General features: G+C 41.2%; 2 protein-coding genes and 1 non-coding gene across 5 annotated transcripts; 1 reads left to right on the top strand and 2 right to left on the bottom strand.

Annotated features, from left to right (window-relative positions):
* Positions 1–947: 947 nt before the first annotated feature.
* On the top strand, positions 948–1067 carry LOC120721175. The gene has a single exon (XR_005693127.1). It is a non-coding gene; the product is annotated as a 5S ribosomal RNA (ribosomal RNA).
* A 319-nt stretch (positions 1068–1386) lies between these two features.
* Positions 1387–9854, bottom strand: LOC120717872 (ETS translocation variant 5-like). Of its 3 annotated transcripts, none has more exons than XM_040006194.1 (13): positions 9733–9854; positions 7612–7677; positions 7436–7520; positions 7084–7131; positions 6951–7001; positions 5282–5387; positions 4915–5175; positions 4513–4790; positions 4281–4343; positions 4137–4205; positions 3671–3822; positions 3452–3553; positions 1387–2890 (listed from the first exon to the last, which is right to left on the bottom strand). In XM_040006194.1, exons 2-13 carry the CDS (start codon positions 7657–7659, stop codon positions 2657–2659), a joined length of 1497 nt encoding a protein of 498 aa, XP_039862128.1. In that variant the 5' UTR covers positions 7660–7677; positions 9733–9854; the 3' UTR covers positions 1387–2656. The 3 variants fall into 3 exon arrangements, with proteins under 3 accessions (XP_039862128.1, XP_039862173.1, XP_039862231.1); XM_040006239.1 differs by having other exon boundaries at positions 4281–4348; positions 4518–4790; XM_040006297.1 differs by lacking the exons at positions 7612–7677; positions 9733–9854 and having other exon boundaries at positions 6947–7001; positions 7436–7505.
* Positions 9855–15162: 5308 nt separating this feature from the next.
* On the bottom strand, positions 15163–16331 carry LOC120720622 (gamma-crystallin M2-like). Its single transcript, XM_040010403.1, has 3 exons — positions 16314–16331; positions 15627–15869; positions 15163–15435 (listed from the first exon to the last, which is right to left on the bottom strand). The coding sequence occupies exons 1-3, from the start codon at positions 16329–16331 to the stop codon at positions 15163–15165; spliced, it is 534 nt and encodes a 177-aa protein (XP_039866337.1).
* Positions 16332–17070: the final 739 nt, after the last annotated feature.

The following is a 17070-nucleotide window of genomic DNA, read 5'->3' as shown; positions in this document are numbered from 1 at the left end:
TTATTATCTGGAAGATGTAATGATGTGATGATAATATATGTTAATGCTCTGTTGACACAGTCTTAGAGGTGATGATTACATTTTGTCTTAGTGCTGAGGTCATAGCGATGGAGTTGATCTGGATTGCATTATTCTGCCCCATCTTTGGAAACTAGTAGAGATAAAAATACAAAAATCTTTCAAAGTCTTTCAATATAGCAAACAAACAACATGAACTGTTATCTCAGTAACACATAGAATTTCTGCTATTTATTCAAAGAAAAAACAGGAAACCATAAGCCTTTGTAATAGTGAGGGTAATAAAATCAAAATAGTGCACTTGATGAGTTAAATAAGGTCTGCTGATGGTCTGCTTACAGCAATGATTAAATATTAGAACTCAAATTCGTTCCAACAGTCAGACAGCTGTGGAGGTTCAGGATCAGTAGAGTGGACATCATCACTGAGGGTCATTGCACAGAAGTGAAAACAGGAGGAAGCTACAGACCGCTTCAGTGGTTCACGACTTTGTATCATTTGTATTGTAAAGATTTTTTCAAATTGTTATTTTATTTTGGGGATTTTATATAATTTTATGTCTGTATATAGTTATTAGTTTTACACAAAATATAAAAGCAGCACTTACAGAAGTTTTGTAAATTACTAAAGTATTTACTAAAGCTGTCTCCCCTGAGTGAGCATCAGGGCCCTCTGCAGTTTTTGTGTAGAAATGCAATCGTAGAATTAAACTGATTTATCTGGAACACAAGATGGAAAACTGATATTCTCATTAAAGACAGAAAATAGATGCAAATGCGCAGAAATGTAACTGTTCATGCCTGTAAGAACAAAGATGAACAGCAGCTCTTGTCGTTTGGAGACTTTAACTTATATATAGAAGATCAAAATGTAAGGGTATGTGTGTCGTCACCGCATGTATAAAAAGGCTTTTTCTGAAACGCTTTCTCGCTTACGGCCATACCACCCTGAACACGCCCGATCTCGTCAGATCTCGGCTGCTAAAGCAGGGTCGGGCCTGGTCAGTACTTGGATGGGAGACCGCCTGGGAATACCAGGTGCTGTAAGCTTTTGCACTTCCACACACAAACTGCAGAGGGCGCTGCTGCTCACTCAGTGGAGAGAGCATCAAGGAAGACTATGATAACAAGGACATCACTTAATATTTCGGTATTTTGTTTTGAAATAATACAAATGACAGTTTAAATATAGAAACTAATCTGAGGCCCTCTTTTAGCTCATTTTCTAATAGGATGGTTAGTGTGTCTTGCACAAAGCTTTTGCACTTCTAAACAAACTGCAGAGGGCGCTGCTGCTTTCTCAGGGGAGACTGTTTCTCTTTTCTTCACGTGGTAGGAGTTTTGAAATAATGAACTGTGAGGCGAGAGAAAAAGAGTAAAATAGTTTATTTTATCAGTAAAGATCAACAGAAGGCACGAATAACAGAATCCAAGGGCAGAACAGAGACCAGTGTCAGTATGTTATACAACCATGTGATCAGATAGCAAAATATACCTTTACATCCACCATCTAGCTCCAGGAGTTCACGGGTAAATCCTTGGAAGGCTGAAGAAATACTTCAACAGGACAAATCGCAGCCTTTTGCAAAAATATATCCATATATAATTATACACTTTTTTTCTACATGTCGAAGCAAATAAACTCTACAAAATGCAGAAAACTATCCGAGGACATGAACTGCTGATGCATTCATAAGAAAGTCCATGCTTATTATTTGCATCAGAGTATCACTGAATCAAAAATAGAAGCAGTACCTTTGTCAAAAACAGCAATAGGAAAAACTTACGAGTCCATAGAAAGCCAAAAAAATATCAGCTTTGAAAACAAGAAGAGGAACACAAAACATTTCAAACTGATGTTTATAGGAGAATTCATAGGTCTGAAAATACAAGTCAGTCCCTTTCAAGCAGTTTAAAACAGAAACCGTAAAGGAATGCCATGGCTTTGAGATACTTTGGTTGTAATACAAATCCCAGAGTTCACAAGCAAGAGGACTACAGAGATGGCCATGCTACAAAAAAATACAACTGGCATCAAGAGCACTGTCACTAACAAAAAGAATTTAAGATAAAAATGGAGCATTTTGAAGGGAGAAAAAAAAAAAAAAAAAAAAATTATTGAGCATCACAATTTTACAAGAAGCTGGAATATTTCAGGACCGATGCAGTTTTTACAAAAAATAAAACTGTCATTGTAATTTAACCAGCCTCATTTTGCTACAACTGCCTATCCCACCCAACAAACCTGACTCAATACCATTTTACCCCTCACAAGTCTCCCAAGTAAAGTAAAGCCTTCTCCTTCTAGATACATGTTGTAATCTTATTGACTGCTCAAATGTAAACTAATCTTAAAATTCCAGGTATTTTTAGAATATTATAATACGTGAAACCAAACCAGAACTACGATGAGTTTTTTTTGTTTTTCCCCCCCCATTTTCTGAGTTTAACCATCAGTTATTTTTTTTTTTTTGTTAGCTTTCTGGCTTAATAATAATTTGTTTTTTGTGAAATTAACTTCTTCAAATGCTGCGTCTTTGTGACAGATAACGTAGGTACATACTAAAAATTCTCAAACACTGCTCCGTAAATATAGGTTACATCGTGTTAAAAATAATTCAGCTGCCAGGCTGTGGAGTCTAGTACGGGTAGCCGTCAGGGAGGCCCAGTCTTTGGATGCACTGCTCCACTCCTTCAGCCAGATAAGGCCCGTCATCTTCATAGCTGGGGAGGTGGGAGCCTTCGTCCTCGCTGGGAGGTAGGACAGCATCCGGGTCAGGCTTGAGACTTGGCCTCTGATTGTCTGGGAAAGCCATGGAGAAAAGTGCCTCGGGGTTGCACACGAACTTGTAGACGTACCGCTCACCGGCCACCTGCAAAGAGTTAGAGTTGAGAAATTTAAAAAAATAAAATAAAAAATAATAATCAAACAAAAGTAATCTCTCAAAAATTTGGAAATTAATGACAAAATGTTGAGGACAGAAAACTGCAGTTTCTCTAACGGCCACTTGAGGCTGGTTTAAACAGCGAGTCAGTCTCCATGGACTTGAGTGTTTAAATGACCAAAACAGCAGAAATAAACAACACTGATGATGTTTAATAGCCTGGTCACTCACACACACACACACACACACACACACACACACACCACACACACACACACACACACACACACACACACACACACACACACACACACACACACACACACACACACTTAATAAAAATTATAAAATAACCTCAAGTCTTTTAAAACTCAAAACATTAAACTGGATGTCTTCCAGATGTGCTTCATTAGAGGCTAAGATTAGAAATAAGAGGTCAGAAACTCAGTGCTTCAGTGTAAGAGCCCAATAGCTAGTTTTTTTTATAGTTTGTGATTACAACAACATAGGAGTAAAGGAAGACTCAAGTGGAACATGACCTGCCTTTACCTTCTGCATAATGCCCTTTTCATAATAGTACCGCAGCGAGCGACTCAGCTTATCGTAGTTCATGGCAGGTCGATTCTTCTGGATGCCCCAGAGCCGAGCCACCTAAAAACATGATGGGGGAGGGGAGGGAAAAATTAATATATGGCTTTAAAATGTTGTTTTTCAGTCTTAAGAATATTAAGCTTCTCAAAGTTCCACATTAGGTATGCAGTAGCTGACCTCTTCGGGGTCAATCAGCTTGAACTCCATGTTTCGCCCCGTCCAGATGATCAGGTGTGCATTGGCTGGGTTGTCCAGGAGTGTGAGCAGGAACTGCCACAGCTGCAGGGAGCCACGGCGCTGGTACGGCAGACCCTCCTGTTTCACTTTACCTGGTGAAGACACGCGGAAGTCACCTTTCCTGCTTTTGTGCCGTTTTGTTTTTTTAAACCAATTTCTTAATCGTTTGCTCATTTAAAAAAAATAAAAATAAATTATGCTTTTTTTTTTTTTTTTAAAATCACATCTTATTGGACAGAACATAGTACAACATTAGAAACAGAATACTCAAGCTGGTGTATGCAAATGCCAATAACGAACACAATACCGCCAGCTCACAGCACACTGCCTTAAATGATATTGTCCTTCCCTCCTTTGTCTTATACACCAAGTGTTAACAAGGATGTTTTGGAAGTCCGTGTCTTACCTTCCAGCCTTTCCGGCACAACACAGGTGTCATCATAGTACAGACACTGCTCTCTGTCTGGACCAAATCCTGTGGAGCAAAGAATAGAGTAAAAAGGCTGTGGCAGCATGAAAAGGCCTTTTTAAACCCAGGACACAAACTCACCTGCACTGTTATTTTGGTACAAAGCAGACTTCTCAAAGGATGACGGCTGGCATGTTTGAACCTCTGAAAGGCACAAAAGTCACAATTCTTCATAAACTGCAAGCAAATGTAAAGTGTCTGAGCCTAGGCCTGTAGTTATTTGAATGTTTCACCTATGGCAAGACTGCCTGTTACCCTAACAGACGTGAATACATTTTATTCAGATGCCGTCGCCACACTAAGGGTAACATACCCGAGTCATAGCCAAAGTCCCTTGGCTCTTGTTTAATTGTGACATGGTTGAAGGCAGTCTGAGGACGTGCCAGACCTGACGTAGGAGGCCCTGGCTCTGGATATCTCGGGTCCACCAGTTCTTGTTTAAAACCCCGGGGAGCGTGGGGAACCAGAGGCTCTGAAAGGTGGCGCTGATACATTGGCCTCCCGTCACGGATGGCGGGGTGGTATGGCGTGTTTCCGGTCTTCTTTGGAGGAAGGAAAGACAGGCAGGGATCCGACAACTGCCGCTGGAACCTGAAGTGTGGAAAGAAGTGGATGTTTAAAGGTTTGAAGCTCATTCGCTTCCAGCTTAAACCGCGCGTGTGCGTATATATATATAGATTTTTTTTTTTTTTTTTTTTTTTTTTTTAAATCTTACCTTTGTTCTGCATTGAACGACACACTGGAAGAGCCGATGGGAGGATGTGGCATAGCAAACTGCTGGCTTTGATTGGCCTGTGGAATGTTGCGGAGGTGGGAGGGGCTAAGGGCAGGAGTGTGGTTTGGGGAGCAGTTGTTGGTCAGCTGAGGGGTAGATGGCTGTAACTGCCTCTGTAAAGGTGGAGGTCCAGTAGGGTGGATGGAGCCACGTTGTTGTACTGCAGGTGTGGAGGATGGAGTCGGAGCGGGCTCACAGGCACTAAGGAGACCAGATAACAACACATCATCCAAAAGTTCTGTCTGCCAGGTGTGTGGTGGTGGTATTGCAGTATATCACACACAGGTTTAAAAACATGAATGGTTACCTGTAGCTGTAAAGGCACATGTCAGCCTGAGGCGTTCTGCAGGGAGAGAAGTCTTTGGACGGACTGGGTTCACGCTTCACTTTGCTGGCGGCCAGTCCATGAATCACTGCAAAAAACACACAGGCAAATAATACATACATGTTTGCAGAGCATGGAATGAACACCCTTACTTTAGATGGCCAAGTGGACTGCTTCAAAGATTAGTATTAAAAAAAAAAAAAAAAAAAAACAACCTCTCCTTTCTGATAAAGCTCATAGTTCAGGCAGAATCAGGTGATAAGCTTAGGCTACGCAGGGCTTCCCATGATGCAGTGTTCTACTCAACTCACAGTGCCTCTGTACAACACTTTGCATCCTAAAAATATATTTTTTTTCCCCCCTGGTATTACAAGTATATGAACATCAGTCAGTCTTTATCTCAAAACTGTGTTTTTTGCCGTCTCAAATGAGTAAAATTGAATGTTCTGTCCCTATTCAATGCCAAGGCATTTTAATTGACTTCTTCATCATCAGTTCATCTTTTGCACAGTTACACAAGTCTCACACTCCTAATTTGCCTCCAACTGCCTAGTGTTGGATCCCTGGTGAGCGTAATGGTTAGACAGTTAGGATTACGCAACATTACCTCTGGGAACACTGGTTGGGAAAATAATGTGTTTGTTGAAGCAGCACTTCCATTACCAAAACACACTCGAGACCTATTAAATGGCAGCTTTGGTGGAAACATTTGCCTGCCGGTGTGGCAGAACGGCTTCAGATCCAAATTAGAGTTTACCGCCAGCGTTTCAGACCCTGAATATTTCCCCTCCTAACTCTTATCTGCTCATGTTGATAATTTAGTAGCAATGACACCTCACATTAAATAGACAAGCTCTGCACATCTTTAAGTTGCACTCTTCCAGTTTGCAATGCAGGCTTGCCATTTAGCATAAAGTTTTTCCTTTATCGTCCCTTTCAGCGTTTGCTCCCCACTCCTGCGTCTGTGAAAGAAAGGAAACCTACCCCTATCTGATCTGAGCTTTCCAGGAATCTAGAGGTTCTCATCAGTATGCTGCACCGATGACGCCAGGCCGCTAATGTTTCCATCCACGACACGGTCTCCGTCAGCTTTATTGTCCACACGGGGAGTCATTGTTGCCGTAATCATAGCTGCTTCAACACAACAAGTATATGCAATACGTGTTTGGCAGGAGCACTAAACGCACCATTTCCTCATCGCCCGCGTTATCTGTAACACTTAAGTACAGTACTTTTTTTTTTTTTTTTTTTAATCTCGCCTCATTTCCTCTGGTACATGACGACTATCATTTAACTGGCAAAGCTCCAAGGTGAATAGAAACACCAGCGAATGAGAGCACTGTAAACAACTGGTTTTACACCAGTGACCTTTGAGATCACGAGTGACAATCTGGTAAGTTCAGTGGAGTTCATCCATTTGAGCAGGAAGCTGCACAGATCCTAAATGAGAGCCAACAGCTGACAGTGCAATGTGATCACACGTGCCAACCCTCTTATGTCCAACTCCACGTTAAAGACCAACTTCCAACGCTCAGTTCCAGACCCATCATAAAGCTCTCACAAAAATACTCTCGTGCATAAATAGTGCGCACCACTGCTAAAACCTGAAATCGTGATCTCTCCAAACATCCAAGAAGAAGCAGGTACTCACAGTTATTGGACTGGAAATCCGGGACAAACTGCTCGTCATCGGTAGCTTGAGCTGAGAGGGAGGAAAAGACATGCCGTTTAAGGACCCCTCTCATCAACTATCACACATCATTTGTATAATGTGGGATGCTCACCTTCAGCGATCCATATTTCTTGGAGCTGACTCAGGTCTTGGAATAGCTCTGGAAGATGGTTTCACATTCATTTGTTAGAATGTGTGTGGGCGCAATTATTTGACATTTCACATGTAATTAATGACAACAAATGGCCTATATAAGACTGTCAGAGAAGCATGACCTATTAAAGAAATACCAAAGACCACGAGGGGCACTTGAAAGAACAGGGGAGGGGAAAAAAAATAATCCTATTAGCAAATTTATGAATATAATTTCTCCCCACATTGTTTGTATCCAGCAGACAGATGTTATCCTGGCACTCACAAGAAGTCAACTGCAGTTTCATAGTCAGTCTGAGTTTTATATGTACCTTCTGTGTCCTGAGCCAGCTCGGTGTCCATGAACTTCCTCTTCCTATCGCTGAGACACTTTGCTGCTTCCTGTGTGTGACATTTCTGCAGCAACGGGCAAAGGAATGAAACTCAGCACACATGCAGCAAGACAATAAAAAGATAAGAATATAAAACCATAACGTTTCAAACTCACACTCTCAGGGACCACAAAGGGAACCTGCTGATCATAAAAGGCCTCCATGTTGCAGGAGTCTTCACCCTGGGATGAGCAGTGAGGAAGTGATATACTTTGAACATACTGGAGTCATTAAGCAGAAATCTAAATCCAAGTCTATCGTAGTCTATTTTCCCCCTACAGGACTAGCCCCTCCATCCATACTACCATCATCCCTTTCACATGACTTGGCATGTTTGTTTACAGTGGCTATAAAAGCCCCGTTGTCACAGAAAGAATTATGCAATCTGCAGTACGCAAATCTGACATGAATAAACTGACGTGAAGCTGCGGGAGGAATCCTCATTGCCTCAAATCAAAGGCTGATTTGAGGCAATGAAAAGAAAGCAGCTGAATAGTCAAATAAAACATGACGTCTTTTCCTTTGGCTGTGCTGTGCCAACTTTAATGACGTACAGAGAAGCATATGTACAAAGAATGACAATGCTATGTTTGAAAAGACAGGAATTAAAATGGTTTGACGCTTTGCTTGCCAAGAGATGGGATCAAAGAAGAAACATTTAAAAAACAAACAAACTACTTGTTCAGCTAATAATGCCAATACCTAAATCACATTGCTGCAACTGAGTGCATTTAGGCACAGTCAAGGTGACCAGCTGAAGTTCAAAGTGAGCATTAGAATGGGGAAGAAATGGAAGCTAGGTGGCTTTGAATGTGGCATGGTTGTTGGTGCGAGTATGTCAGAAACTGCTGAACTGTTGGGTTTCCCCGCACAATCGCCTCTAGAGTTTACTAAGGCTGTTTATGCTAGAGATCAGAGGTGAATGACCAGACTGCTTCAATCTAATAAGGCGGCAACAAATAAATCAAATAACCACTTGGTACAACCAGAGGAGCATCTCTGAATGCACAACACCTCAAACCGTGAAGCAGACAGGCAACAGCAGCAGAAGACCACACCGAGTGACACTCCTGTCACCAGGAAACAGGCTAAAATTTGCACAGGCTAACCAAAATTAGACAAGAGGGGGAAGCTGCCCTGATTTCTTCTGTGACATTCAGATGACGAAAGCATGGATCCAACCACCTGTAACTGGTTGTAGTGTGCAGTTTGTGCTGGGCATTGTTAAATGCCACACTCTACCTGAGCTTTATTGCTGGCCATACCCATATCATTATGACCGTAGTGTACCCATCCAGCAGAACAACACCACGTCATAAAGCTCAGATCACCTCAAACTGGTTTCTTGGTGTACCTAAAGTAGCCGATAAACGTATATGTGCGATAAAGATATGGGACATTATTCAACAATGTTTTGCACCTCTTAACTACACCAGATTTCAAAGCTTTGTAAATTTCTACATTTTTAATGTTTCTTCAAACAAAAAAAAGGGGGTATTGACCTGGCTCAAACTGCTCAAGAGTCCAACTAAAGCTCGTGAAATATGGGACAAAAGTAAACAGTGAAAAACTATTTCAAGAGATAAAAGGTCAGCCCCCGACGTTGCGTAACGTCTTGTCTAGTCTTCGGTTAAAGTAACCTCCACAAACGATTTAGAATGTGTGTGTGTGTGTGTGTGTGTGTGTGTGTGTGTGTGTGGTGGGGGGGGGGGGTCACTCGGCTTTGCTTCAGTGACTACAAACACCACCGAGGAGAAATCACGCCAACTAACTCCGCTAACGTTAGCAACAAATCCTCGCTTAAAGTGAAAGATTTGTGAATGGAGTTTCGCGTGACGCTCGTTGAGTCCTCCTTGTTTTTCTCAATGAAGTGAAACACGATACTGGCTGAGGCAGGAGGAGGAGGAGGAGGAGGGGGGGAGACACCCGCTCACCATTGAGAAATTTCGCCACAGACAAACAGTGAAGGATTCCCGGCGCCAACAAGCTGAAAAAAAGCTGCTGCAGACGGAAATGCCGCACTGCAGGGCAGGCGGTCGCGGGGGAATAAACGCAGCGCTGAGTTAGATTTTTAAGAAAATGGCGTTAGCCTCTGAACGCCTATGTGCTCCCCTCGGAGCCTGTAGCAAAGAAAAAAAAACCCCGCGACCATGCATCTGGTGTTTATGTAATTAAAGGCAAGCAGGCGCCAGCTTTTACTAAAGCGGTAAGATAAAAACAAAAAGAAGAAGACTCACTCGGTAAGTGAAGTTTCTTGGCAGTGTGAAAACAGAACTCGTCGCAGATTTCCTCCCCTACATCCCATGCAGCACCTCGATTAATCACTCGGCTGTGGATTTTTCTCAATGAAGGACTCTGATAGCTGCGGCTAAAACGAGCGATCTCCTGCCCCGCCATTGGCTGGAACTCAGAGTCAGTCAGAAGGCGAGCCAATCGTCATCGAGGCTGCTCTGTGGCCCGGCCCCCGCTGTTTTTTATGAATGGCTGCGTTTCATTCATGAAACCAGGACTCTCTTAAAGTGCCAGCGCTGCAATTAAGGTCTTATAAAGTAAACAGGTAAATAAATAACCAAATTCAAGGTCATCTGTAACTTCTACCCGGGAACAATAATGATGAAAATAGCACTAAAAGCATGCCTTTGCTGGTTTATTATATAGCCTACTGATTTCAACTAAATCAGGGGTGTTAAACATAATGCCTGGCAGCTTTAGAAAATTTGAAGCAGGGCATATATGCACACGTATACACACACACACACACACACACACACACACACACACACACACACACACACACACACACACACACACACACACACTCTTCCGGTGATAAAGACCATGCATGCTGCACCAAAGTAATAATGTAATACACAATCTACTATATTTAATTCTACACTATTTTTTCACAATTTAAGCCCAAAGAGTTACGCTGACAAATTTTCTTTCACTGACTACAACATCATTTCATTATCAAGTAGAAAAACTGCTGAAACTGCATTTAAAATGAGTGTGACACCCGAACTAGGTTATATTCATGAGATCATCTTTCCTGCCACAGATCATAATAAACACTATAGCAAGAAGAGAGAGAAATACTTGCCATGTAATAATAATTGATTTCCTTAATTTTATTGTTCTCTTATGATGTTACAATTGGAACTACAACGACAACCACCACTGAGTAGATCATAGATTTAGTGTTACTGTTATTAAACCTTACAGTCAATTACAAGGGTTTTTTGGGGGGGGGGTTGCATATGTAATAATTTAACGAAAAAAGTCAAAGAAATAATAAAAAATGTGTCTCTTAGCTTCAGCCTGGAATAAGATGAACCAATGTTATACTCACTATAAAGGTGAGCACAGGCACAGGGGAGCATCATCAGGTTATCAGACTAACAGTCGTTTTACAATAAGACCCTAAAAGGCTTTATAGCTTTGTTGGTTCACAGCAAGTACAGCAGGTCCTATCTCCCAGCCTCATTATCATCCCATTCTGTGTGGAGACGGCACAAACTCCATGGGGTTATGTGGGTTTCCTCCCAGTACTCCGGATTCTCCTAAAAATCCGCATTTTAGGTTAACTAGTGATTGTAAATCGTCCATAGGTGTGAATGCAAGATAGATAAAGCACTTGAACATGTATGAAAAGGTTAAATCTGGCTTTGAGGGCCATTAACCCTAGAAAAGCTTCAAATCTTTGTTACTTAGAGCATTTCTTACATTTCCTACTCAGGACTGTGGAATACCAAAAACTGTACCCAACCCTAATGCAGTTATTTCACATGTTCCTCCTCAGCTACCTGTATTGCCCCAGTTACAGTTTATTTCTTTTTTGAAGGCACATCCATCAGTTTTTGGAAGCTACCGCAGAATATGTGTTTTTGTGGGGATAAGACTTCAAAAAGACTCCCGTGACCTGGACTGCATGTAACACTGAGGATATTTAAGTAGTCCTGTAAAAACTGGGAAACTGTCAAATGTTCGACGGGTTTAATCCAGCATCGCACATGACTGTTTGAAGAGTATTCATCTCAGTGGGTGGCCGAGCCCTTGCTGCACTTTTAATTCTACTCTGATCTCATTCCACTTCATTACCTGCTGCTGCAGAGTGATCACCCAAAGAAATTCCACATGATTACAGGGTAAATCCCCTCATACAGTACCTCCACAATAACAGGTGGCTCTTTACAATGCTTGGAAAGCTACAACATTGCAAACCCTGCAGTTATCAACATGTTGCTCTAAACAAATACAGTGTTCCTGTCTACCTAAGAGAAAAATCAGTGCATATTACTAAGGTGTTTGTGCATTTTTCTGCTTAAAGTTCTGCAGACTGCACCACCCACTGAATATAGATTTAGTAATTCTTTTATTCCCCTGTGCTCTTTTTGTCCCAAATATATTATGTATTTATTAAAAAGGAACTTGACAGAGCTGATGACATAAAACCGACTTTACAATTAATGGATCCAAACAACAGGAAGGAAAGAGCAGCTGTTCAGCGTTAAAGGGTTAATGTTGATCTGCTAGCAGTGAAAATGCGTGTAAATGTTTATTTTATGGCTTCGTACTGACTGACCTCTTCAGGTGGATTTTTTTTTTCTTTTGCAGGGCTGCGCCGACTGTTTGCATTCGACTTAGAAAGTGCTCGATCAGCGTGGGGAGATGCCAGAACGGATCTGTGCGTGTGATAAAAGTTCCAGTTCAAACATCAGCTGAGCTCAGCAGCTCTGTTACTGATTTGCAGTGTCTCCTGTTTGCTCGGCCACCGCACGTCTACGACTGTGCACAATATCACATCACAGATTTTTTTTAAAATTTATTCTTCCGTTCTGGCAGATCAACAAGCGTGATATAGTTGAACATATCCTGGAACAGGAAATTACACACTGCAGTCTTAAAGCTTCTTATCAAATGTTCCAGTTGTGTGTTGATGTCTTTTTTCCCTTTTTATCTTTTTATCTGTATATTTATTAGGGAAACAGAAGTTGTCACATATGATAAATTATCACCCCATTTTGACCTACAGCAACGGGTAAGTATTGTAAGTAAAATTACACCCGTATAATAATTATTGTTTTGACTAGCTCTAAATATGGGATCAGTTACTTCTCAGGGATTATGCTGATTTACAATATTTAGTGCATTTTACATAAACAGATCACAAGGCAAAATATCAGGATTAAAAAAGACAGAGATGTATGGATTTTCTTTTTTTTCTTTTTTCTTTTTTTTTTTTACTAAATCACACAGTTTTAAAGCTTTTTTACTACACTTATTTCCTGTCTTGTGAAATGCAGTTGTTAAACCACTGGGTGGCTCTCATGCCTACATCCTTTAGTCCTCATAGAGTGATAAATTACCTCAGCTCTCATAGAACCAGAGATCTTAGATCACATTGTTTTTCCCTGCATAGTTTTGTGCTCCTCCTAAACTTTCTAACGTTTGCACACAAACCCCTAAAAGCCAGCTGCTCTGCACTGACCACTTATTAGCAGCTCTCAGCTCAGATTCACCTTTGACACCATTGACTTTGCACTTTAATAATAAATTAATTCACAGATTACAAATTCAAAGACAACCCCGCTTCTCAAAAGGTCAGAACACTGTAAAGTGTAAATAAAATAAAAATGTAATGATAAGTCACGTAAACCCATCTTTTAATTACAGTTGAAAAGAAAATAACACACTGAAATTGAGACATTGTTCAATTTTAAGAGCAATAGTAGCTCGTTTTGAGTTTGATGTGATCTGAATGGAGCAAATGTTGATCTAAAATCTGTATATGCTGGTTAAGGTGTCTTTCCAGATGTGCAAGCTGCCAGTTCCACAGGCACTCATGTACCTCCATACCACCAGAGACACAAACTTCTGACCTGAGCACTGATAACAAGGCAAATGGTTCCTTTAGTACACAGATTCCATATTTTCCAAAAAGAATTTCAAGTGCTGATTCATCTGACCACAGAACAGTTTTCCACTTTCTTTTAGTCAATTTTAAACAAGCTTTGGTTCAGAGAAGACGGCAGTGTTTCTGGATCATGTTTGTGGCTTCTTTTTTGCATGATACAACCTCAACCTGCGTTTGTGGATGCCACAGTGAACTGTGTTCAAAGACAGTGATAAGGAAGTGTTCCTGAGGTCATACCCAATCATGTTCCTGAGCTGTTGTCAATTAACCTAATTAGTTGGTATTATAATTAGTTGTTAACCTAATTTAGCTTTGTTTCTTGTGTTTGTTTATTTTTTTTATTTAAAAAAATGTTTTAATCGTCGTCATGTACATATGCTGATGTTAATGAATGGATTTAGACACAAGCTCATTTCTCCAGAAAGTCAAAGGTCAGAAAGTCCATAAAAGGCTGAAAACACATTGTGAAAAAGAATGAAAAATACAGATTGGAGAGGGACAAACTGTCCAAACCCTAACCCTACCTGGCAACCCTAAAGGTATCGTTTAAGTATTATTAAAAGATAATAATTGAACTATAAAGGATAAGTAAATCATTCACTATTATTAGAGCCTGTTACGGCCCTGGCCATAATGTGTCTTGGTGGCTGTTTCTTGTCCTGTCTGTGTCTTTAAGTCTCTGCAGGTCCCTGATTGGATAAGCTGACGGCTGCCGATTGGTCCCCTGATCATGTGGTTGCTTTCAAAATCCCTCACCAGCAGTTGTCTCGGGGCAGCCACTGACAGCAGCAGCAGACCTGGCCCTGGCTTCCAAAACCTGTGACATTTATGTTTGAGATTCTCGTGACTTACCGAGCTTTGTATATAGTGTGTAGATTAGTTTTCACTTGTAAATAGCACATTGTAAATAGCACTGAAACAGAAGGGGTGAGCTGCCTTATTATTTTTCCTTTTACTGTTTTTTGATAGCACCTCCTCACCTGACTTAGCTTGTTTTGTTTGTTATTTTGGCCTTTGTTCACCCCGGAGCTTCATTTTCAGTGTAGACAAATAAGCCACCGTTCACTAAGAAATTGGTTTTTCTGTGTATGGTTTTGGGGCCCAGGGCGGGGTCACTTCCTTTTTTAACTCTTATGTTACGTTCCTGTACCCCTAGACGGGCGTAACAGAGCCATTAATGTAAACCATTACCAGTGTTGGATTAGAGCACTGTATCAAATGTAAAGGCACTACTTTGAGCCCAGGTCAGGCAGATGTTGATGAAGTTAAATAAATCGTAAAATCAGCATCCTGCATCATATCCACAGTACTGTGTATCAGCGAACTACCATAGCTGTCTGACATGGTGACAATTTTTTGCTGTTGTTGTCTGGGCACCTGCTGGGCAGTGGATATTGTTGCTCTGCTGTATTATTTCTGCCACCTCTGGCACAAATAAACAATAGTTGGCTGCTGGCATACCACTAGCCCCTGTTGGTGAACCCTCCTGAATTACCAGCAGGCTTTTTTTCAGCAGTTTTATTTCTAGGCTTTACCACGAGCCGCTAGCTGTTGGCACGCTAATTAAAAAAACTCCCACCGGGCACCGCAAAGTGGAACTTATCCTGTTTTTTTTTGTTTTGTTTTTTGGGTTGGTTTAAAACAACAAGAAATAAAATCACAGCACTTCATTGTTTGTCTATGCCTGTGGGTTTATTTGCTCATTTGAATAAGCGACGGGAGGAAAGCAAGAAAAGGCAAGTGAGCTTTTGATCTAGAAGTCCACGACGCGTCTAATGGAGCCTACAGATGGATTAAGAGCTCCCCACTCCGAGTGTCGTCTGTATTCGCCCTTTTCCAGCAGGTACTGGCGCCCCCTGTAGCTCGGATGCTCATAGAAGACCCAGGTGCCGTCCTGGATGTGGGCCGAGTGGATGTCGCGGTAGCGCCAGCGGTCCTGCAGGTTGGGCATGTCTTCGCTAAACTCTATCATCTGGCCACTGAAGTCTGGACGTTCGTAAATGCGGATCCTGTGCCTGGTGGATGGCTTAAAGATTTAAAAATAAGAACATGTTAATAACTGATAGGAATTCCTTTAACTTTAAGCAGCTAAGACCACATTTGTTCATCCTGTAAGGAGGAGAACATTTCTCACAGCGTTGCATTGCTCTCAAAAAAAATTACAGAGAAGAAAGTATACATAGTATTCTAGTTCTGTGGTTGCTTCCTGAGACTTACATATCTAATGAAGCGACAGGAGCGAATGGTGTCATTGAAGCCATTCCAGCTCTGATAGTTGGGGTACTCCCCTTTAGAGAGGACGTACTGGTAGCCCATATACTGGGGTCTCTCATAGATGACCCAGGCTCCACTCTCCACCCGAACAGAGTTACAGCGGCTGAAGTGGGAACTCAGCTCGGGACAGTCACTGCTGCATTCGAAGTAACGACCCTGGAAGTTCTTGTCCTCGTAAAAAAAGATCTGCAAGCAAGAGTGTGAATTAAAAGCTGTGCAAGTAAAGCAAACCCTAAAACTCTCCATATCTCTATGGACAACACCGCTGATATAACTCTTTTGACAGAGAATTTGAGTTATACGTTAGAGATAGTTATAGATAAGTTTGTTGTACTAACGCAGGGCAAATGTTGGACTTTCACTTTTTTGTGCTGCTCCCTAGTGGCTAAAAATGAAATAATTCAGCTTTAAGGTTTTTGTCAGGGTTACCATCTATTTATTTGTGCAGGAACATTCATGCACTTCAGGTTATATCAGGTTATATCTGACAAAAGCCCCGCCCGCTCATCACACTAACACACTAACATTTGACAGGACATCAGCTCAACGCCATTTAGCAAGAAGCAATTCACCCACAGCTTAGCGTGAGGTCATTACGGCATTATCATATCGCACAGTTGTGGCGCTTACCTTCCCTGTGCGCTCCATAATCGCCTCGTGTTCCTCCTCACCCAATCAGATTAAAGCCACTCATACACACTGCATTGCCGGCAGTCCACTTTTAAATAAAGGCTGATGAACTGCATTGCCAGGGGAATCATTGTCATTCAAATGAGCTCTCCATTAACATCTGCACATTAGCTGATTCTGCAATTGTTTTAGCACATGGTCTTTATATGTGTTGATGCAGAAATTTTGACTGAATGCTGTTTAACTCTAGAAAAATAGAAATATTGTTGCTGAAAAATCACTTCTTCATTCATGTCACCTCCCATATCCTCCGAAGAACCAGCCTAATCATTTATGTCCTCTGTAATGGACATTGATTTTTGGTACTAAATACAGGACATCCTGGGCTTTCCATTGATATTCATGTGTTTGGGTGGTTTCTTTTAGCTCCAAAGAGGCAGGAAATCAAAAGTTCAGTGGGAAGATTCTTTTTTTCCTCGGTTCTCAGGAGGATATAAGATAAGATAAGAAGATAAGAAGAACTTTATTTATCCCGAGGGAAATTCTTTTGTCATACATATGCTCAATGCAGCCAGAGAGACAGAGGAGCAGAGGAATAAGATATACAATATGTACAATAGAATACAAGTATACAGTAATATACAGTAGGATATAGCTGCTGTTATCTTAATATTTATGGAAACATTGTTTCAGCATGTATTATTGTGTTTTGTATTTCATGTTACATTACATTACATCACATATACTCTTTTTCTGT

Source organism: Simochromis diagramma, unplaced genomic scaffold (genome assembly GCF_900408965.1).
Source record: "Simochromis diagramma unplaced genomic scaffold, fSimDia1.1 OVJJ01000381.1, whole genome shotgun sequence".
NCBI classification, from domain to species: domain Eukaryota; kingdom Metazoa; phylum Chordata; class Actinopteri; order Cichliformes; family Cichlidae; genus Simochromis; species Simochromis diagramma.
This window is presented reverse-complemented; position numbering and strand designations above follow the sequence as displayed.